This window comes from Nothoprocta perdicaria, unplaced genomic scaffold (genome assembly GCF_003342845.1).
Source record: "Nothoprocta perdicaria isolate Ctin4 unplaced genomic scaffold, notPer1 scaffold_113, whole genome shotgun sequence".
NCBI lineage: Eukaryota > Metazoa > Chordata > Aves > Tinamiformes > Tinamidae > Nothoprocta > Nothoprocta perdicaria.
The window spans coordinates 734,049-757,454 of record NW_020454239.1 but is presented as its reverse complement, the minus strand read 5'-3'; the positions used below and the strand labels follow the sequence as shown (position 1 = coordinate 757,454).

General features: G+C 43.1%; 1 protein-coding gene across 1 annotated transcript; it reads right to left on the bottom strand.

Moving 5' to 3' along the window:
• Nucleotides 1-403: 403 nt before the first annotated feature.
• FAN1 (FANCD2 and FANCI associated nuclease 1) lies at nucleotides 404-22,725 on the bottom strand. The gene is made up of 13 exons (XM_026052662.1): nucleotides 21,293-22,725; nucleotides 13,424-13,564; nucleotides 12,243-12,438; nucleotides 9,306-9,539; nucleotides 8,635-8,766; nucleotides 7,339-7,447; nucleotides 6,421-6,540; nucleotides 5,810-5,974; nucleotides 4,729-4,897; nucleotides 3,747-3,850; nucleotides 2,542-2,736; nucleotides 2,024-2,152; nucleotides 404-1,619 (listed from the first exon to the last, which is right to left on the bottom strand). Exons 1-13 carry the CDS (start codon nucleotides 22,584-22,586, stop codon nucleotides 1,482-1,484), a joined length of 3,126 nt encoding a protein of 1,041 aa, XP_025908447.1. The 5' UTR covers nucleotides 22,587-22,725; the 3' UTR covers nucleotides 404-1,481.
• Nucleotides 22,726-23,406: the final 681 nt, after the last annotated feature.

The window sequence follows — 23,406 nt, the reverse complement described above, 5'->3', positions numbered from 1 at the left end:
CTACAAAGAATTTTATCTGTTTTTTAGGCTCTTTCTAGGAAAGGTGCACTATTTTGGCTGTTACTGGCTGTTATACTGATTACTTTTTTACTACACTGTAAACCATGTGGGGGGAGCGGGACATGAAGTGCTGGTTGATGCTGTTTGTACCTCCCGTGTCATTCATTACTGCAAGGTAGAGGTTACTGTAGACTTAGCAGTTGTGGTAGGACAACTTCATCCACTGTTTACTGCCATGTATCAAAAACAGGTCTTTCATTCCAGAAATGCATGGAAAAGTGTGTGTCTGTGAGCATACCCACACCCAGGCCTGCACGTGTGTTCATGTGCATCTGCCTCCAATACCACTTTGATATTAACGAACTGCCTTGTATTTTTAATGAAGATGTAGCAGGTGGGCAAAGGTTTTGGCTTATTGTTACACAGAACAAAACATAAAAACCAAAAAATTTTTAACAAATTCAGTTAAGCAAAGGATGAAATCATAAATTTGCCTCCAACAAAAGAGACAGATCTATCTGTCCCTCCAGTTGCTTTAGGCAGTTGGTTTCTAATGCTGTTGCTGCAATGGTTTAGAGTTCACTACTTCAACCGAAACTAAAACCTTTGTGCCTGATCATGATTTACTGAGTAAAGTAGCAGTGCCAGGAAGAATATAAAATCCTGATGCCGAGTTGTGAATGTGAAGTAAATTAGACTAAATAAAAGTTCATACCGTTCCACAGTGAACTTCAGGGGGTTTTCTTTCACTTCCTTTCATGAAGAAGAATGGTGGGGATGTTCTTTTTCTTTTTCCAAAAAAAGCAGAGACACTGCTGTAGGAAGATGATTAACAAACCAGATGTGCAGATGATTTCTTACTATGTTCTTTTACGGTGCTTGCTGTTAATGTGGTAAGTAGAATTTTGAACATCCTGACAGCTTGCTCAGTATCAGAATGAAAGCTGCAAAGAAATGATTCTGTCTGTGTTAAAATGGGAGGGAAAAAAGTTTCTATATGAAATTCAAAAAGAGATACTTCATACAAAAGGAGGACCACAGAACCATGCTGGTTCTAACACACTGGAAGCTGTGGAGTAGGAAGCCTGCAGAGTATAAAGAATTCGGGCTACATCAGTATTCACAAACTATCAAGGACTTGATGCGATGCATTTATTATTGTAGATTTTTTTTCTTTTGGTACAGATGTGATTGCAGCTACTTCTCTTGACTGGAGAAGACCCTGTATTACCTTTTTTTTGTGGAAAAAGTTATGTTTATCATAGGAAGATTTTGTTCTTTTGAACACTGTAAATCATAAACAGTCTTCTCAAAGTGTATTTCAGACTGATTTGGAATTAAGTATAACTACAGTAGTATTTCATGAAGCCATAATTTTGGAAGAAACTATATTAAACAAGCAGCAGCCAGTAGTTTGTGCTGCCCCCTCCCTTAGGGCCACTCCAGGCACACGCACAGCGCACGTTACCGAGAGGCTTTTGTCAGCTGAGGTGCTTGCTCTTGGCTCCGACCGCCTGCACGTGACAGACTTCRACGGCGGCCCCCAGCTTCTGCAGTTCACTCAGCCAGATGATCTGCTTGAAGGACAGGCGATCGTTGGGACCTTTCACTTCTACCAGCTACAGAGAAATGCAGATGATTAATAGATTATCTATGCAGAGGAGCAGAATCATCTTAAGTTCCAATATGTGAGTATAAGCTGTTACTTGCAGAACAGAAATCATGTTTTAACACACTGGAATGCTGAGAGGGAAGGCCCATTTATTTTAATAAATGTTCTAATCAACAACATGACTTAGCTCCTGCCAGTTGTTTCTGTTGCTTCCATTAAAGTTGCAGCAAAAAGCCCAATGAAATGACATCAGCAGTACAATAATGACCACAGCTGCCTAATAAACGAGCTGGTTTTACCCCACTACCACATGAAAATATAGGCTGCATACTGCGACACCTGGAACRTTTTCTCTCTCTCCTTAAGCAGGTACTATCACTTGAATCCTGAGTAATGTGTTGGTCAACACACCTTGAAGTGACTGCTGTGAGTGCTCCACACAACCAGGTCAGGAAGCCCCCCTCTGCAGTGGCGCAAATCCTTAGAAAGTCGCCTGAAAACACCACTCAGAAACATTCCTCCCAGGCAGGAAACGAGGCTCTGTAAGAGAAGGTTGCATTTTTTTTCTTTCGTTTCCTGTCCAGCCCTTTTTCAGCTCTCAGAAATCATATTCTGTCTCAACTGTTTCTGTTTAATCATGTGTAACTAGCAACTGCTATCTGTAGCAATTTTCCTTTGTGTTCCTAACTACAGCTGCAGTTAAGGAAGTAGTTATGTAAGAAAGGGATGAGGGGAAGCTGAGATGAATTAGAAATAGGAAGATCTCTGCTCGAGTCCTCCCTGGCTTCTTCCCCTCACTCTGCTGGAGCCAGGGCCTCACTACAAGCTTGGTGAGCGCACTACAAGCTTGGTGAGCGCACTACAGCAATGTGAGATTTAACTGTGAGCCCGATAAAACACAGCACCACTCTGGCCAGCTTGTTTTTCACCTGAGCCTGCTGGAGGGAAACGAAACGTCCCCAGGTAACCAGTGCTGCTGCTTTTCCCTCCTGCGCGCTCCAGATGTCAGCGACCAGCTCTGCCAGCGCCACTGAGGAGGCGGAATGAAGCTGCTGGAGCCTGGCCTCGATGGCGTCCCTCCTGTTCTCGTAGAAGCTGTCAGTGTACAAATCCAGGGGGAAGGTCTGTGGGAAAGGTAAAAACAGCCCTGAGGAGCTGCTGCAGAGCGCAGATTGCAGCACTGACAGTGCCTGCACACTTATTAAAAACAGGCTGCACATTCACTCAAACTCTGAGTCAGTTGAACACAGCCCATCATTCTTTATTAAATGGGGAGAGTTTTGCATAGTCTCAATAACTGCTGTCACTGCAGCAAACACTGGCCACGTCTTAGACCATGCTCTGTTGGCTTTTATTAATGTAGAAAAATCTAGACATAGAGCTGATGTTATGAGAAAAGAAAGAGCTAGCGGCTCTGCTCTGCTCTGCTAGCTCTCCCAGCAATGATGTTCTAGCCAGGATTTGGGAGCAGAATCAAAGCTGCTCAGCTGCAGCCACCAGCAGTGCTACAAGCAGGGGAGGAGGAGAATAGGGAACAAAACAGTGACAGATTTGGGCAATATCACGCAGGCCCCTCAAAAGCCAACAGAATTGTGTGCATCTCTTGTAAATGTTATGGTATGAAGTGACTGCACAAAAAAAAGGAGAAAGGCTCGAAAGCAGGTGAGCACCCTTCGAGTTTCTCAAATGCAACAGCCACAACCCTGCTAGTCTCATGAGAACCCAGCGCAGGAACTGCTGGGAGAGCCGGGTGGAAGCTCTCRACGCATCCTCGTTTATGTCAGAGTAGGTTATGATCTGTATGCAATGAGACTGTATAAAGGCAGTGGATTCAGAAAGGTGGTAAATGGCATTCTATGGTAAATGGTAGAGAGCACTGACAAGGAATATCTCCTTTTAACACGAGATGCAATAAAGGTCTCTTAACTCAGAAGAACAGCAGGTAGGCCATGGGAAGTTAAGATTTTTTCCTTTTTTTTTTTTTTTTTTTTTTTTTAAGAAAGATGAGCCCAAAAGCACAAATGAGGAGAGGAAAGAAGAGGAGAGGGACTTAGAACAAAATGTTGTGAATCCAGAATCAGCTTTTTAACATGGTTAGAGAAACTGCAGCACAAAAAAAAAAGGATTTAAATACCTGATAGCAATTTCTGAAAACATCAGGTATGTCGTCCATGAATATGACATCCCACATTAGAAGTCCATACAGTGTAATAAACGTTGAACCTTCTCCATGAATCCCTAAAGGACAAAATGTAATAATATAAATACTTCAGCTATAAAAATGGAAATACTTATTTCTACAGCAACATCATAAAAATCTCAAGTAAATTAGACTGATACAAAATAGAAAATGTCAGCTGATGCCAGTACATTCTTGCATTGAAAATGTCTTTATCATTTCCATGATTTGCTAATGCTTTCCCTTTCAAGGCCAGTGACTTTTACTAATAGCAAAAGATGAATTAACAAATGTGCCCTGTCTCAATTAAAGCTTATACTTCTAGCTTTACTGGGTTTTGGTATATTAACACAGATTACTTTGTTGTATTTTATTCCCTGATTTATATATTCTATTTCCTATATATCTTGATCTATATACATTTGTCCAAGGCTTTCCAAAGCTCTTAATCTCTAAAAACATAAAAATCACTAATAATAGAATTGAAAAACAAGCTCTTCTAAGAAGAGCTTTTAAGTGTCTTGTTAAGATGCATACTGTTTTCATGTTCATCTATACCCAAAAAGAAATTATTCTGGGAGTTTATCTTTCCTGTAAACTTTCTATAAATCCCTGGGATTAAGGCCATTATGCATCATTGCTTTGAGCTAATAGATAAAAAGGCTGATCACTAATGAGAAAGGCAAAATAAGTGAATTTTTGCTATGTTGAAGAATAAGCCTTTTTTCGTCCACTTCAGAATGGTCTTTCATATACAGAGGAAGCAAAAACTTGATGGCCAGGCAGAAGGCCAGCTGGAATGGACATATTAGAGTCTTCTCGGGAGAAAACAGAATCAGATTAAAAAAAAAAGGTTTAATGAAAAAAGCTTAACTGAAATGCTTAACAAATTGGGTCAGTTTCACAGTTACTTTCTCATACAAGAAGTTACTATTACCCTGATCAAAACCATTCTGTCTATAATGAGTCAAGGCCAGTTCCTCAACAGAGCACATGACTGTGGATGCACCGGAGTCTTCACTTCCTTCTTGGCTGTCAGTATCCTCTATTAGGAACACAGATTTTCCCAGTCCTGTCTGAGGACACATCTTCCCTTTGATCGTAACCTGAAAACCACACACAAGTAGTTACTTCCCAGCATCACAGTTGAAAAGTTTTAGCGTAGTTCAGTGTCTCCTAAAGAAGGTGTTTCTCCTTTTCAGTTCCCTTAAAGCCAAAATCAATAGCTTCCAAAAACTGGCTGAATAAAATTTAAGCTGCCATCTTCTTGACAGCACTGAAGAGGTGAGCTTAGGATGACAAATCGGATTACTGAACTGGCATGTTATTCAGGGGACAGAAGGGAATGTATTATTTCCATACCTAAGACTGGGAAGAAAGAAGGGAATAACTGAGGAAACTGATTTTTTGGCCTGAAAAACGGTGTGCAGTGATGGGGTTGGGAGAGAAGGAGAGGCTCTGCTCTGACTCTGCTCAGACATAAATACATTTGCAGTAGCAGGGAAAATAATGAGATTTTTTTTTTCCTTCTTAAAACAACAACAAAGAACTCCTCCAAACAACACATTATGATAAAAGTGCCTACCACCAAAAGGTTTAAAAAAGGTAATTGAGCTTGAGCCATTACTCTAATGCTCACAACATCCTGCTAATGTTACTATTTATTATTTTTGTTTCAAACAGAAAGCTTGGCCTGAAATAATAAATAAAGTTCCGATTGCTGGTAAATTAGTAGAATTTATATCTGGGCCCATATTCTAACCCATATGTAGTAGAACTATGCAAATTACATCAATGGAGTGCATATGACTAACTTCACATGGGAAGTAAGCCCTTTATTACATACAAGTACTTGTTCGTAAGAGCTTTTTGTTGTAGAAATATTTATATTTGTATTAGCTTTCCCATAACAGAAATAAGCCACAGGTTGGTCCATAAGCACAACAACAGTTTTCAGGAGTATTTTTCCTTGACTTTGAGAGTTTGTATTTTCAGAAAACACCAGCCCTGTTACTTACATGTGTCACATCTTCCACAGTTATGACTGGCAGATCCTGAAACAGGCACCTGAACTGCTTACAGCTTGGTGAGTCTCTGATCCGAAGGGCCCGCTGGTAGAGAGAGAGACGATGCCCCGTGCGCACGCAGGGGTCTGCAAGCCCCTTTCTGATGCAGTCGATGGCCTAGCGAGGAACAAGACAACATGCAATAATTTTAAAAGACCAGTGTTAGTTTGGCTATTGTTACTAAATCCAAATAAGTGATTTAAAGAGCCTAAAAAAATGTGAGTATTTAAAAATAGCTTAATAAGACTTTTCTTACTGATCCCTGAGGCAGAACAGCTCAGCAAGCTGCTGCCTAGCACCCCATACAATCCTGCATGTCAAATGGTGTTCTTCCAAGCAACAAAAAACAGGTCGGTCAAGGATGAGGCTATTCACATTCTCACTGTGGAAATGATGCCATTTCTTCAGAGAAACTGGTTACCTGACCTTGGGTTGCCTACCAGCCTCTGAATTTCAGCAGAGCCTCTCTCCAAGGGAGGCTCTGCTCGTACCAAGCACACAGTGTTTGCAGGCAGGGGCTCCAGGTTTCCAGCACTACTGCATGCGTGCAGCGGTGACCGTACCTTCTTGGTGTTCTTCAAGTGCTGATGCAGGTTCAGAGCCAGGCGGTCCCACCACCGCCCTCTGCTGTCAGTACAATACACTTCCTGAGACAAGAGATCCTGCAGCTCCCGCACCGCTTCCTAGAGCAACGGTTTAGTATACAGGTTTAGTAACTGATTTGGAAAGCCCAGATGAAATTTCATCATATATGTTCCCGCCTAATCATTAGGTATTATAAAAGGTTTATCTCTGCAAGGTTCAAATCCTATTTATACTCTAACAAATGCCCAGGGTATTCAGGTGTACAGGTGTATCTACAGAGCACAGGKATAAACAAAGGCATTTTCATTAAAGATCAAATGCAAAAAGAAAAATACATTTCTCTCCTTAAAGGCCTGAACATTACTTGCTGTCTTTTTGCAGCAAGTAAGAGGTAAAGTCTTTTATAGGTATCTTTAATATTAAAGTCAGAAGCCTTTGCAGATGTTAGCGCCAGGTGAAAAGGCAGGGGATTTCACAAAAACAGATTTCTTTAAAGAGCTTCATATTTAAAGGCAATAACCAAACCTAGGTATCTTTCAATAAACAACGCTGTCTCAAGCCATGTTACAACTCTGTTAATCCTTCAATTTCTACTGAGAATCTCTGAAGTATAATGAGAAAACCAGAACATATCTTAAAAGACGTGGTCTTTCTTTAGAATCTTTTAAGGCAGGAAGAAAAAATAAATACACATCTTATTTGAAGGTAACCTTTAAAGAGAACTGTGGGAAGTCCAAGCAAAAAATATCACTTYTTTCAGCAACATCAGTAACTAAGGGAAGCAGCAGACTCTCCCGTCATATACCATAAACTGTGCCATCGCTGTCAGTCAGTGTAKATTTTATCAAACAGTAGTATTTTCAGATAAAAATGTATTCTCATTCACTCCACTTTACCTTATACATGTGAAGTCTTTGCAAAATTTCAACACCTTGCGAGAGGATTCTTGTGTACACCCAGCCAACAGTGAAATGCCTCAGATACTCAGGTAGAGCTCTGTGATAGCTGGAAGAGGAGAGCACCTCAGGAGATCACTTTAATGACACCGATTGAAATTCTTMAAATTCTCTTACAAAGAATGCATGAATTCTTAAAATTCTCTTACAAAGAATGCATATACCTAAAACATTTACAAAAACTAAATGCCTTATGTAAAACTGACCTGAAATGAGTATCAAGGCTGAAAGGAAAGACCTCAAAGGTGGGATAACAGAGTGGAGATAGCAGGTGCAAGCTGCTGTTATACAGCAGCTTCTCTCAACAGCAGAGAAATTATTAGTTAACAATTTATACATTACATCAAAACAATAATTTATTACCTCCTGATTCTTTGCTGGAAACTTGTAAGTCAGCCGGCAGGCTAACTGMAGAAACAGGGGGACAAGCTGAAGGAAAAAGACACAATAGTCCTTTCCATCCCTAAAAGATGACTAACATCTTTTAATTAGGCACCTCTGTATTTCAAGAAGTACTCTTTTCAAAGTCTTATTAAAATGAAACTAAGTTTTGCTACTGTCTTTAGTATGTAATGCAACAGGCCTCCAAATGACTCTTTACAAATACTATTTTAAATTGGCTGGCACAACAATTGGTGTAATGCCCAAAATTAGGCTTTCATTTTCAGTGTTATTGGTAAGCTAGAAAACAAAATAAGTAAAACAAAATCCAATGAGGGACGCTTGAAAAACAATACACTTGAATTCTTTGCAGTGCTTCGGTTCTCAGACCTTTAGTAATGTTTCCTGAATAAGTCCTACTTGGAAGTTCCAACGGATGAATAACCCAGCATGTTTTCCCATAACCTTTGCAACATTCTTTTGTTCCTGGTGAATTTTAAATTCTGCTGATTGATATTTGTCTGAAAGCCATAAAAACAAAGTATGACAAGGGGAAAGTCAGGCTCTTGTTCTCCTGCACTGGCATGCTGAATAGTTGTTTTAGTGCTTTATCCAAACCTCTCAATTCACTCCCAAGTTTTTACTTTAAAAGATCTTTTCATATATACCATTTAAAAGCAAAACAAACAACTGGGAAGTTCAAAGCTTTCAGGAAAACTAAAGCTTCTAAATTGTACATGTTTAGATAATATCACACGTCTGTAAGCTTCTCTCAAAAGAGAGGCCAAACCAAAAGTAAGACAATACACTTAATAGCAGCACATGAACATTATGCCAAATTTGCCAGTTTACTACCTCAGAAAAGGCTGATTCTTCAGTTCATTCCAGGTTTCTTTACCACACATATAAAGACGATTCGCTTCTTCCCAGTTCCCATTTGCCATTGCAGTAGCTATATCATTTGACAAGTGAGCAGCAGTTGCATACCTACCAAGGGGAAAACACTGTAATCACAGTATCAGACTCAAAAGATATTTACAGTTATATAAATTATTTCATATAATACTCTTCTTTAAATCCAATCCAGTTTCCAAGGATATTAAACCATGTAGCCAACTTTATTCTTACCCTGTAGGATCAACAGTAGATCATACAGTTCAACAGAATCTATTATGTTTAAAATTACTTCTAGCAAAGAGAACATTCTTCTGTTCAGGTTTCATTCTAGTAAGCACCACAGCAATATAAGAGGAAACTTTAATCATCAGATGATCACAAAGCAAAGAAATAGGCTATCTTGRTTCAAAATACAAGTCCTCATGAATTAAAAAGTGTTTCCTGGATTAAAAAAAAAAAAAAGGCATTTCAGATTATTAAAAAAGTGCACATATATCTGTTTTATCTTCTGCAGTTCTACATGATGAATCTCTTATTTGTCTACACAAGTAACAAATACTATTCCGTTACAAWAAACAGAACTTTTCTACAAATAAGCAGATTTCCAGACTGCTAAGAGTTCCACCCACCTGATAAAATCTTCTCTGTCCTGGAAGATTTCTGTTTTCCTATTTACAGTGTAACTGGGGAATACCATACGGCCCATGTTTACCATGAGCACTGTGGAGAGCTGGCCTTGTCCACCACTACCAGCTTCTTCATCCTCCATTGACTCAGTCAGTGAAAACAGCAGCAGCACTCGAGAAAATACAGCCCGGGGGCCTTTACAGACCCTAACAGATTTTCCAGCCATGTCCTTTGCCCTAGGATAAATGCAATGATTATCCAAATCACTTTACTATCACTTCCAATACACCTGAAACACTGAAAAACAATTCTGTGCTCAGAACAGTTACTGTATAAACTTGCTCTTTCCTGAAGCAGCAGCTTAGGCAGCTATAGGAGTTACAGAGCATGTAACTCCTATAGCTGCATGTAACCTCTGATGAAAAGCCAAAGAAACGTATTGACTGATAAAAGGAAAATGCTGAACTCGAAGCAGATCAGAGTTGAACTCCCTGCCCTCCAGCTCCCCTTACTGCCTGGGAGTACCACATGTGCCAGGATATGGTCGGCTCTGGGGCAATGTTCAGAGCCACAGCTTAGGAAGCCCTGGTTTAGGGGAGCTCTGTTCACAGACCTTCACCAAGCCTTTCCACACATGTCAAGCTTTTGTTACCTCTCCACAGGGGAGCACAGATTTAAAACAAGATTTTCTCTGATGTTACCGATAACTAGTATCTCAGCTGTCAACTACAACAAAGAACGTGACATTCTCAAGGTTGACACATGGCTGAGCAAGTAATTACGCACATAGAGCAAATTTTTCTCCTAGCTATGGGTAGGATGGGGGGTCAAGGACTTTTTTTGGAATTTAACTAAGTGTCCCAAGTTCCCTTCCATTTCCTTTCCCACACAACTCCAAAGATTATCTGCCTTTTACAAAAAAATACACGTTTTCTTTCAGAATGTTAGGAAAAGCACTGAACTGATCCTCCACTACTGCCTGCCCGGCCCACTCGGCAGCCAAGGCAGGCAGAGCCCATACCCCAAAATACACAGTACATAAGTAATRATTAGGTGTGAATGACATGAAGACCAGACATACTACAAGCACAATTGCACAGATTTTTAAAGACTATATATTAAATAAAAACTGGAATTTCTTGGTTTTAACAAATGGAGGAAAATTTTCAGCACATCTTAATAACCAAATCAGAAACCAAAATTTAAGAATATATTTATTCCAAGATTTGTTTTAATGAGGTATTTAGTTTACCAGCAAACATATTCTAGCCTTCTTCTAGCCTTCCTTTGTACAGTTTAATGTAATATTCTGAAAACAACTTAGTTTATGGTTTGTTATACCATAGTTATACAAATTACGCAAAAGTCAACCAAGACCAATCTTCTGCTAAAAATCAGTATATATTTAAATATCTAGTATCAAAGAGAAGAAATTAAATCCCAAATGCTATAAAGTATTTTAAAATACAGGAGTCTTTTAAATCTGACTTAGGATGAGGAAGCAACTGCAAATCAAGTTAAAAAAAAAAAATCAAAATAAAACCCTTCATTATCACAGTGTCCCAACATCCTCTACCACATGATCATGGCTGTGACTCTGATCACTTTGCCTATTCTGACCAAATTAAATGCAATTCTACTGGAGATAGTGCTGTTGTTAGGAAGCACTGTTTTTATCAGAAGAGGGATAGAAAGGGCTCCTGTCGTACTTTAAAAACAACAAAGACTGAATAAATCTGCTTTACAGATAAACACCACTGCAAAACTCCAGCTGTGCAACTCCGCAAGCCCAGCACTAAGCTGGCATTAGGCATTTTTTGCACCACAGGAAAAAAAACCCTCCCTAGATCAACTAATAATTCTCCTACACAGAGAGACAATTTAATACCAGGCCCCTTTCAATATTGGGAACCTTGTGGTGAATCACATGATAGATTTCTGGGGGGGGATATTTATCCAGTAAATCCATCTCTGCACAATTTGACAAAGCTGTCTAGCTCTCTTTCAAAGAACAAAACCATCAAGGCAAGACAGGCTGTCGGGGTGAGAAACCATGAGCAAATGCACAGTGCACCACCCTTGCCAGGTCTCTTCCCCACCTCCATTTTGTAGAAAAAAAGGATTCTCAGTTACTGAGTCCAGATTCTATTTCTGCAACCTTCTCAGACAAGCCCAGTGCTTCATTTATCTTTATTATTATTGGACAGTTACTTCTTGTTACTGGTTGGTCTGGGAGGTAACTGTTGGATGGCTTCTAACCTCTGTGTCACTTGCACCATGCCCCCAGTTTCTGGGCTTGTGATTTATTCCATATTCCTAGACTTTTTGTGGATGTTGTAGCTATAGATGCAGTCCTAAATACCAAGAATAATCACAGAATCCCTCCCTTCCCTTTCCTTCCCTTAGAGGGAAGAGCATYCTCTTTCCTTTAGAGGAGGGTCTCATCTACATATCAGACCCTCTGTTCCCTGTATTGTGGAATAACCCATGACTACAACCCACCTCTTTTTCCTCCTGCAGGTGGTCACAATATAGGGTGCCTTTCTGACTGTATTAGTATTTTTGGAGGAGAGGGACTCTCGCCTTCACCAGACACTGATTGCCCTCCATCCTCCGTGGCCTTGTACCTGTTGCACAGGGGTAACTAGTAGAGTCAGATGAGAGAAGAAAGATTTCTCCCACCACTTTGAGCCTGGACCTTTTTTCCATTCATTCCTATCCAGGTTTCTTCTCCTTTGTGTTAACTGGCGGATGGAATCTGTATTATTTTGTTGCTGGTGACTTAATAATAATGTTGTATCCCTTCCATTAGGGGCCAGCTAACACATTAGTCTTTATCTAGACCCCAGAAGAACTGGATGGCAGTAGTCTTAAGATTTGCACAGCTGATATTGCTCTGAAGCGAACTGCCATTCATTTTAAAAAAGCTTAAGTAGTACCTTTTTAAAATTACTGTCCCAATACTGGTCTGACTCTTGCTGAAGACAGAACGTTGCTTTGCCAGTCGCAGAAAATCGTCCACAAGTTGTTGTTTCTGCCCGTTTGGGTTAGGCAAGTGAAAGATCTTTGCTAACGTTTTCAGCTCAGGGGCTGAAAGCAAATCCAACCCTTCACACAGGTCTTCCAATTCAGATTCTGTAAGTAAAATGGCCCACATACATTTGTTACATGTTACAGATGCATACCAAAGCAACGGTGGAAAGGTTTTGGATAATTTTACATTCCTATAACCTAGCACTAATCTAATGATTCCTCAAATACATATGTTACTGATGCTAGCTATTCCAGCTTGAAATTCATTATCTTCAAAGGGACACTTCGAAGGAATGGAACAACCAAAAAAATCCTATGGCAACTTCAAAGCAAAAGCAAATATAAAGAACTTTTGCTCAGCTAAAAAATTGCAGCTCGGAAGAACTCTTCTGGCTTCCTGATGATTGAAACCTACTGCAAAAGATTTACAGTATTTATTGTCAGGGAGCAGCAAGAGCCTCTCCCCAAGGCAGGATGAGCCAGAAGTTAAGGTGACCGCAGCACAGGCAGTGATCTCAGCAGCCAGGGCACAGCGTGGATGGCAGGGGCAGAGCACAGGTGCTGCTCACACGTCTCGCTGGCAGCCCTGGGYGAGGCAAGGGGACTAATCGAGTCCAGGGCCAGACGGGGCACTAGCGACAAGGCTACACTRTAAGGCCCAGGTCCATCCATAGCACAGGACAAGCTCCCTATCACGTAGGGCTGAGCTCCATGCAGGGGACAAGGCCAGCGAGAGGGTTGACGGGTTCCTCTGCCACCCTCCTCAGGCTAGCACAGAAGAGCCTGAATGCAACCCCAGGACCCATGTGCAGAGGATGACTGAGGACTGTGCAGAGGAATTGAGGAAGAGGCCGGTCAAGAAAAATCTGGCCTATGTGGATACCTACAACCTGACATGAGCAACTCTCCCTCTTATCTAACATGCAGTAACTTTTACTGTTAATTTGATAGAAATCTGCCTGAATACCAAAGCACAGACAAGCATGCAGCAATTTTAACATGTCACAGCTAACCAAAGCAATTCTAGCATGTCACAGCTGCAGATTTTATTCATAATATTTTAAAATACTGTTTATAGTATACATACCTGTTTGCAGAAAGCTATTTTTAACCAGTTCTTCAATTATTGGTAACAAATCCACACTTATCTCGCCATACTCTATTTTGCTCACTTTTATCCAGTTCAGTTTGCGTTGAAAAAGTCTCACATATAACTTCTGCCCACCAACTGCAAATTGTATTTAAATGAGGAAGGAGAGGAAGAAAATTAAATTCAAATAGATTGTGTTGTGTATGCTCACTACTTAATCTATAAAAATTACTTTAATAGAGATATTAAAAGACCCGATATCTTTTAAAATAGATTTTAAATTTCCCTGTCTTCTATATAAAGAATTGCTAAGATACCAGAACTTAAGACAACTTAATACCTCAAACATTGTGCATAGTTAATGTGATGTTAAATAGGTTTTTGTTGTTGTTGTTTTCATCAATGTTCATTCAATAACCATCTATTTGACAACCATTTGGGCGAGAAAAAGAAACTGAAGACTGACAAAATCATCAGAATTCCAGACTACCTTCCAGTTTAGTTTTCAGAGTGTTATTTTTGCCAAAAAAAAGTTTAATTATATATAAGTTTAATTATATATATATTAGTTTAATACCTATGTTCAAATAATTTAACATAAAGTATTAAGCATATGATGATTCTTACGATAACCAAAAGAGATGTGTTTCGGTAGAAACTTTTAATGTGRAACAGATACCCATCTACCTGAACTTCTAAAGTATTCTGTTCAAGATCTCCTGAAGGCAAAGATATCCATTACTTGTCCAGAACTGATTAGATATTGACTTAATGCTAGCCGATCACTTCTTGTAGCTGATCACCGTGTTTTCCCTAGCCTGAAAAGAGAGATTGCTTTACTTGTGATTCCARCAGGCAATGTAGACATGGATTTATCAGCACAGTTTTGCAATAATTCTTTTTCTATATTCTTAAGTCCTGTTAGAGGGCAACATCCTGTTACAGGACCCCACTATAATTGAAAGAAGTTCTCCCTTTACTTAGCAGAGAAAGTTACTACTACTAACTAAAGTTGTACTTGTCTAGAGAAGGGAGCACAGAAGTAAATAAGCTCTTTCCTGAACTTGGTATTTAGCACTGGAAAAAGTAGCCAAAGGCAGCATCCCCTAATGCCCTACCGATAAATTTATTACCCGTTGGATGTAAACAGTATAAATTTGCTTGCCCCATGAGACCTGTAACAAAAGATTAGCTGCTTACATTCCAGTGCCTTTATATTTTCCTCTTTTAATTACCACAAAGTTAATAAGCTGTTATCAAGCCACAATATGTGTCTGTTCAGGTGGAGGCAGCAAACTGTGCTACTGCTGTAGGCCATGACTGCAGCAAGTGGCTCTGCAGCAAACCCGTTTGCACAGCGTTGGTTGCATGTGGTGGGCTACAGCCGTAACCTGGGCTCACTGATGGTCAGGGCACAGTCCCAGGAGATGATGGAGTCGCACTGTCCGCTGCCCAGAGACCCTGATATAGAGAGACCCTCTTACAGCAGATGAACTCTACGAGTCTCAGGCTGCAGGCAGTGCTTGGGATTGTGCTCATAGACMAGTTGTGTCTCTTTGCAATTAGAGACACAGTGGGATAGCTCACATGMCTGGGGTGCTATCATGGATGGTTATGTGAGACATGTCTGTAAGAGACAGGCCAGGAAGTCAAGGTGCTGGATCTGCTCATTATGTGAGAGAACACCTGGAATCTATGGAACTCTGCCTAAAGAGGGGAGGATGAAGAACAAGTTGAGAGCTTATGGGTAAAGATTAATGGGCAGGCTAACATGGGAGGCACTGAGGTGGTGTTTCCTACAGTTCACTGCACCAGGAAGATGAAAGCCAAAACATCTTCTACACACAAATGGAAGTAGCAATCACAGGTTCTCGTGGGGTCTTCAACCATTCTGATATCTGCTGCAAAGACAACACAGTGAGGCACAAGTAGTCCCAGGGTTCCTGCAGAGCTTTGATGATAACCGTTTGACACAGGTGGTGCAGAAGCCACAAGGACAGGTGTGCTGCTGGACCTGGCGCCTGGGGAGGTATCTGAGGATGGCTAGAAAGCCACTGTCACTCCAGTCTTCAAAATGGTGAACCGAGTTAAATCCAGCTGGTGACTGGTCCCCAGTGGTGTTCCCCAGGGCTCAGTGTTGGGGCCCATCCTCTTTAATATTTGTATCAGCAATCTGGATGAGGGGATGGAAAGTACACTCAGCAAATGTGCAGACATCACTGAGCTGGGGGAAAGAGCTGATCTGCTTAAGGGTAGGATGGTGCCACAGAGGAATCTGGACAGGCTGGATCAATGGGCCAAGACCAACTGTATGAGGTTCAGCAAGGCCAAGTGCCAGGTCCTGCACTTTGGTCACAACCACCGTGTGCAGCGCTGCAGTCTGGGGACAGAGCAGTTGGAGAGCTGCGAGGCAGAGAAGGATCTGGGTGCTGGTCAACAGGCAGCTAAACAGCCGCCAGCAGTGTGCCCAGGTAGCTGAGGAGGCCAACGGCCTCCTGGCTGGTATCAAGAGCAGTGTAGCCAGCAGGACCAGGGAGGTGATCGTCCCCCTGTACTCAGTGCCRGTGCAGCTGCACCTCAGATATTGTGTTCAGTTCTGGGCCCCTCACTACAAGAAGGATATGGAGGTGCTGGAACTCGTCCAGAGAAGGGCAGTGAACCTGACCCGGAGCACAGAGCTTATGAGGAACGGCTGAGAGAACTCCACAACTATCAGAAAGGAGGCTGTAATGAGGCAAGAGGTCAATCTCTTCTCCAGAATAACTACCAATTAGTAGTAGTTCCTCTTAAAACAAGAGGAAATGGCCTCAGGTTSGRACAGAGGAGGTTCAGGTTAGACATTAGTTAGAATTTCTAAATGGAAAGGGCAGTCAAGCATTGGAACAGGCTGCCCAGGGATGTGGTAGAGTCACTGTCTCAGTGTTCAAGAAACRTGTAGATGAGATGCTTAGAGATATGCTCTAGCATGGTGTTGTGGAAATTGGATTTGATGATCTTGAAGTTCTCTTCAAACAATAACAACTCTATGATTCTATAAGGATTAGCAGCAGAACCCAGGAAATTGCTGACCTGTCAGCCTCACCTCCATTCCAGGAAAAACGATAGAGCAGCTCATTCTGGATGTCATTGTGTAAGCATGTGTAGTCAGCACTGATTAACCAAGAGGAAATCATACTTAATCAGTCCAATACCCATTGAGTCAAGCACAATGCCCTGAGGATGAAGGGCAATCAATGGGTGGTGAAGGCAAGAGTCCCTCCCCTACAAAAATATTAATACAGTCAGAAAAGCCAATTAGGCCGTATTGTGACCATCTGCAGGAGGAAAAGGAGGCAGTTTCTGGTCATCCAGAGTTTCCACAATATAGGGAAGAGAGGGTCCACTATCTAGATGGGACACTCCTCTAAGGAAGGCTTCTGCCTTCTATGCAGCAGAAGGTTGCTTCTATGATGGAGTGACTGGCTGGGCAGAGAGTTGTCATCAGCGGCCCAGAGTCTAGTTGGAGGCCTGTAGTTAGAGGTGCTCCCCAGGAGTCAGTGCTTGCTCCASTCCTGTTCAATTTATTCAGCAATGACTTGCATGAAGGGACGCAGTGTCCCTTCCGCAGGTATCCTGATGATACCAAACTAGGTGGAGTAGCTGCTACCCTAGAGGGCTCCGCCACCATGCAGATTGGCCCGGACAGACTGTACAACAGGGCTGTGAGAATCCTCATGAAGTTCAACAAGGGCAAGGGGAAGGCCTTGCACCTGGAGAGGACAGCATATAGCAGTACAAGCTGTACAGGCTGGGCACTGACCTTCTGGARAACAGAYTGGCAGAGAAGGACCTGTGTGTCATGGTGGATGACATGTTGACCATGAGGCAGCAGGGTGCCTTTGTGGCTAAGAAGGCCAATGGGATCCTGGGGTGTACTAAGAACAGCATCTCCAGCAGGTCGAGGGAGGGGATCATCTCCCTCTACACAGCCCTTGTGAGGCCACATCTGGAGACTGTGTCCAGCTGTGGGCTCTCCAGGATAAGAAGGAAGGGCAACAACTGGAGAGAATCCAGCGCAGGTCAAGGATGAGAAGTGACCTGGAACATCTGCCCTATGCAGAAAGGTCGAGAAAGCTGGGCCTGTTCAGCCTGAAGTAGAGAAGGCTGAGAGGAGATCCAATCAGTGTTTATAAATACCTCAAGGCAGGGAGTAAGGAGGATGGGGCTGGCCTATTTCAGTGGTGACCATCAACAGGACAAGAGGCAATGGCCACAAATTGAAGSACCAAAAGTTCCACAAGAACTTAAAGAAGAATTTCTCCATAATGAGGGTGACAGAGCACTGGAACAGATTGTCAAGAGAGATTGTGGACCCTCCTTCTCTGAAGATCTTCCAAACCCACTTGGACGCAATACTCTGTAACATGGTCTACATGTACATGGGGTTAGACTAAATGATCGCTAGAGGTCCCTTCCAGCCTTAACAATACTATGATTCTGTGACTAAGCCGTGGAGGATGAAGGGCAATCAAAGTTTGGTGTAAGCAAGAGTCTCTCTCCYCCAAAAATATTAACACCGTCAGAAAGGCTAACCCCTGTGTTGTGATCACCTACAGGGAAAAAACACAGGAGATGAAGTAATGGAGGATTCCACAATACAGGGAACAGAAGGTCCTGTATGTAGATGGGACTCTTCTCTAAGGGAAGGCTGCTGCCTTCCTGGGACCTGGGCTAATGCATCACCAGGAAAATTTCTCCGTCTGGTGTTATTTTAGCAACCCACACACTAGTATTCTCCACTGCTGATCCTACGTGTGGGAGAGGAAGCAATAACGTGTTGCCTGGGGGCAATCAAAGGCTTAGGCAACCATGACTGGAACATGGCCATGGAAGGCTTCAGGCTTTTTAGGAAGGACAGGCCAGGAAGGTGGGGTGACAGAGTTGCTCTTTACTTGAGAAAGCAACAGGAGTGTCTGGAGCTCTGCTGAGGGGAGGACGAAGTGATAGWCAAGAGCCTGTGCGCAAGGATCAAAGGACAGGCCTACAGCGACAACACTGTGGTGGACATGAATAACAGGCCTCCTGAGCAGGAAGAAGTGGGTGAGGCCTTCCACAGGTAGCTGCAAGTAGCTTCACAATCACTGGCCCTCGTCCTTCTCAGCGAATCATAGGATCCTTATGGAAAAGCCCTTATCATAGCCAGGCTTCATTGACCCTGATGTCTGATGGGATGACCATACAGCTAGGAACAGACAGTCCAGGAGGTTTCTGCAGGGCACTGCAGATGATACCTTCCTGATGCAAGGGGTGGCTGAGCCTACAAGGAGAGGGGTGCTACTGGAGCTGGTTGGAACAAAGAGATCTGGTCCAGTTCAAAATGTGCAGGTTGAGGGTAGTCTCAGCTGCAGTGACCATGAGATCCTGGAATTCACACCCCTGTGAGGAAGAAGCTGGGCAAGAAGTAGGATTACAACCCTGCCCTTCCAAGGAGTTACCTTTGAGCTCTTCAGAGACACACTTGAAGGAATCCAATGGGCCAGGGCCCTAGAAGGAAAGGGAGTCCAGGACAGTCAGCTAATAATTAAGCAGTTCTTCCTCCAAAATCAGCATCAATGCATTGATACAAGAAAGAGGTCAAGCAAGCAGGGACAGGACACCTGCGAGGGTGGACAAGGAGCGCTTGGGAAACCGTAAACAGAAAAAGAGAGCATAGACAATTTGGAAGGATGGTCAGACCATGTGGGAAGAATACAGAAAGCCAGCTGAGAAAGCAAGACCTACCTGCAATTACAGTTAGCAAGAGATGTCAGAGACAACAGACAGGGCTTCTACAAACACATCAGAAGACACAGGAAGACTAGGGAAAACTGTGGGCCCGCTGCTGCTCAGGGTGGGTGCCTTGGTGATGGAGGATACAGAGAAGACAGACTTACTAAAGGCTGCCTTTGCTTCAGTCCTTACTGATGAGGCTGGTCCCTGTGAACTACTGAGTACTGTGAACTACTGAACACAAGAGAGAAGACCAGGAGAGTGGGAGAGTTTCTGATGGTCAAGGGGGACTGGATCAGGGATTATTTAGGCAAACTGGACACTCATATATCTGTGGGCCCAGATGTAAGGAACCCAAGAGTGCCGAGGGAACAGGCAGGGGTTACTGCTCAGCCACTCTCCATCATCTTTGAGACTGGAAGTAAGGCAAAGTCACTGTAGCCTTCCAAAAGACCAAGGGAGAAGCCAGGAAAATGCAGGCCCGTCAGCCTCCCCTACATCCCTGGGAAGGTGGTGGAGCAGCTCATCCTAGAGACTGTCTTTAGGCATGTGAAGGAAAAGAAGGTGCTCAGGAGTAGTCATCACTCATTCACCCATTCACCAAGGGCAAGTTGTCTTTGACCAATGGAATAGCCTTCTATGCTCAGTGATCCACCTTCTGGCTGGGTGGATGAGGGGAGAGCCATGGATGTTGTCTATCTTAAGTGCAGCAAGGCATTTGACAGGGGGGGTCTGGGAGTCCTGGCGGACAGCAAGTTAACCTTGAGCCAGTAGTGCCCTCGTGACCAAGAAGGCCAATGGGATCCTGGCTGCATTAGGAGTAATGTTGCCAGCAGGTCAAAGGAGGGGATCCTGCCCCTCCCCTCAGCTCTGGTGAGGTTGCACTTGGAATAGTGGGTGCAGGTCTGGGCTCTCCAGGACAAGGTGAATGTGGAGCTCTAGAGAGGGTCCAGTGAGAGCAACAAAGATGATCAAGGGACTCAAACATCGATCTTATGAGGAAAGACTAAGCAAGCTGGGTCTGTCATTAGGCCTGGAGAAGAGAAGGTTAAGMGGGGATCTTACCAATATGTACAAATATCTGAGGGGAGAATGTAAMGAGGATGAGGTCAAGCTCTCCTCGGTGGTTGCCAGTGATAGAACAARGGGTACAAATCGAAACACAGTAAGTTCCATCTCCATGTGAGGAAGAACTTCTTGACAGTGAGGGTGACAAGAGCCCTGGAACAGGCTGCCCAGAGAGGCTGTGGAGTCTCCTTCTCTGGAGATCTTCAAAACTCACCTGTATGCCACCCTGTGCCATGTGCTTGAGCAAGAGGTTGAACYAGATGATCTCTAGAGGTCCCTTCCAACCTCATCCATTCTGTGATTCTGTGACTCATTTTTTTTAAAAGACAACAGACTATGAACTACTTAGCCGGACTGTAGCTTTGCTAAAAGGTATGAACCAACAACATCTCTGCATTTTGGCACCCTATATTTAAAATCTTGTTACGTCAAACAAATTTATGAATTATCTATTAGTGTCTGTATTTTTATGAGGTATTAGAAAAACATTTGCTGACAAATTTCTATTCAACCTGAGAAAATCATCCATAAATGATGGATGACCAAAATTATGGTCATCCATAATCAAAAAGTTATGATGTTGACAGATCTCTTTTTGTAAGGTCTTGCAGTGCCAATCTACAGTATCATGTGGGGCTTTCTAGAAACAATCATTAAAAAAGAGCTCTGTGCAGCTGTGGCCATTTAGAGTAGCTATTTCATTTTTTTCTTCCAGTTCTCAATTGGAGAAAAAAGGGAAAGTGGAATCACTCTAAAGATTGTATGCTAGTCAAAAAAAAAAAAAAAATCAAGTATAATCTACAGAGAGAAGAAGAGCTAAATATACAGCAGATTTGCAGTACTATTCTGAAGTACAGTAGTTTGCAGCCAGCAAAATGCAACCAGCTCTCTAACTGACTTTTCAAACTGATATGTATGAACCTGTTGGTCACTGATGTACACCCAGGCGTGAAGCACAAACTGAGCTCATGAAGCAGGCAGCTTCACGTAAATCTGAATAACAGTTTACTTTACAAAACAGTGTGAGAAGACATGAAAGTAAGAGGGTACCTGATAATTGGCAGAACTTGGCAATAATTGTCATGTCTTCATCATTAAAGAGTCTCACATCATCTTCATTCTGCAGGACTGCTTGCAGCACCATTATGAAATTCTGGAAGTAATATGGGTGCCCAGGGAAGTGCAGCACAGACCTAATGTCACCATTTATTTTCTCTAAAATGTCACTAGTAGAATTTTGAACTTCTACCTTTTCTACAGTTTCTGAGAAAGAGTCATTCATCTCATGCTGAAAGTCTTCAAGAACTTCCACAGGAAGCMCCTCTACATCACCATCTTCAGAGCTTTCACAGCTCACTTCTGTCCTAGAAGAAGGAGTACCCTGAGTGTGAGGCTGAGTTTTCACTTCCAAACCATCAGTGTGCTCCGCTGCAGTGCAAATGGCTGGATGTGTCTCAAATTTACTAGAGCTAAGTGTCACACCTTCACATCCACTTTTTGTTTTGGTGCTGCTTGTACCAAATACTAGTCTTTCGCCATTGATGGTATCAGCTGGTAGTGATACCTGAACAATATCCACGAGCTCGTCTCCAGGACATCCATTTATTTCTTCGTGAAGTTCTGCTTCCTTTCTTGAAGGACTCTGCTCCTCTCTCTGAACAAGCTCATTTTCTTTCTGAGAACTATGCCCAGCACAAATCTCTTCATCATCCTGTGCTGCAGAGCTTTTGCATATATTGGAAAAAGCTGGAGTCGATGAGTCAACCTCTTTATACACTACGTGTTTTTTTCCTTCCTGGCTACGTCGTCTTCTGGACAGCTTAGACGACAAGCTTCCCAAAGAGATGACTTTAACTGTTTGAGCTCCAGACTGACAGTAAACATTACAGGCTGAATTATTATTGCTGAAATAATGACTGACCTGTTCTGCTGCGCTCGCCTCTGTTTTCAACAAACTGTTTTGGGAGGAACTTACTTCTAGATTTGACCTGTTTTTTGAAAAATATGGGCTGGAATKATTGTTCATACTTGCAGGCGAGGGACTCTCATTCACAAAACAGCTGTAAGTCATTTCTGCAAGAGCCGCCTTGCCRTGGTTGCCCTGACACGTTTTGTCCAGGTGCTCGTTTATTCCGTACCTTGGCACCACCTGCCCACACATTGGGCAGGGGATTTTGGCAGGGGGAACATTGTTAAAAAATGAAGCAATGGAGGGGGGAGATGAAGACATGGGCTGTGTTGCTTTAACTTCCACATCTTTTTTTGTTCCTTTCTTTTTCTTGGTTTTACTGAGAGACAGACTAAGTCGAGATCTTTTAGCATCTGAAGACCTCCCTTCTGCCATTACAGCATGTCAAAGCACCTGCACAGCACAGGCTCCTTCATGATGGTCATATTTTCTTATTTTGCAACACATTCTTTAAAACAACAACAAAAAGGCTTCCCTTGGCTTTGTGCTTTCTACCTGTGATCCTCCAATGTACCTTCAAGAAAAGAACAGGAATATGCTGAACAGAAGACCTACCAAATGCAATCACGACAAAGAACAGAGAGTGCAAAGAGAGGCCCCCACAGCCAAGCCCGAAGTCACCCCATCCCTGCCTGCTACGCGGCAGCTCTCCCGTCAGCTCCTCATTGCACAGCCCCGTCAGGCTGAGCRCCAAATTAACACAGAAATAATGCTAGCCATAAGCTTTGTCAAWTTAAATGCCATGGTTTTCCCCAACGTGAACTATGATAAAATTCAATTTAAGCACCTAGTTTTGTTAGAACTTTCTCTGGTGTCTCGTTCCATGTCTATAAGCATGAGTGTTTGATGCCAGCGCTCTGCTTTTAGAGYGGACCCAGCGTGTGCCCATGAGGTCCGTGCACGCAGCTCCCGGTGTCCAAGCACCGGTTTGGGGGGGATTCCGTGCACAGTGTAGGCACCGAGGCTGCCCTGCCCGGCGCTCCCGGCATGGCCCGAGCGCCCTCCCCGGCCCGGCCGGGCGCCACGCGCTCCGTGCGAGCCCGGCGCCAGGCAGCGCGTGCGGCGCCGCCTCCCAGCTCTGCAACCGCCTGCGGACGAGCAGGGCCCTGGCGGGGCGCGCGCGGGGCGGGGGAGCGCGTGACGTATTCAACGGTCGCGGCGCGTGCCGGCGGGGGGGGGAGGGGGGGCGCGCGCG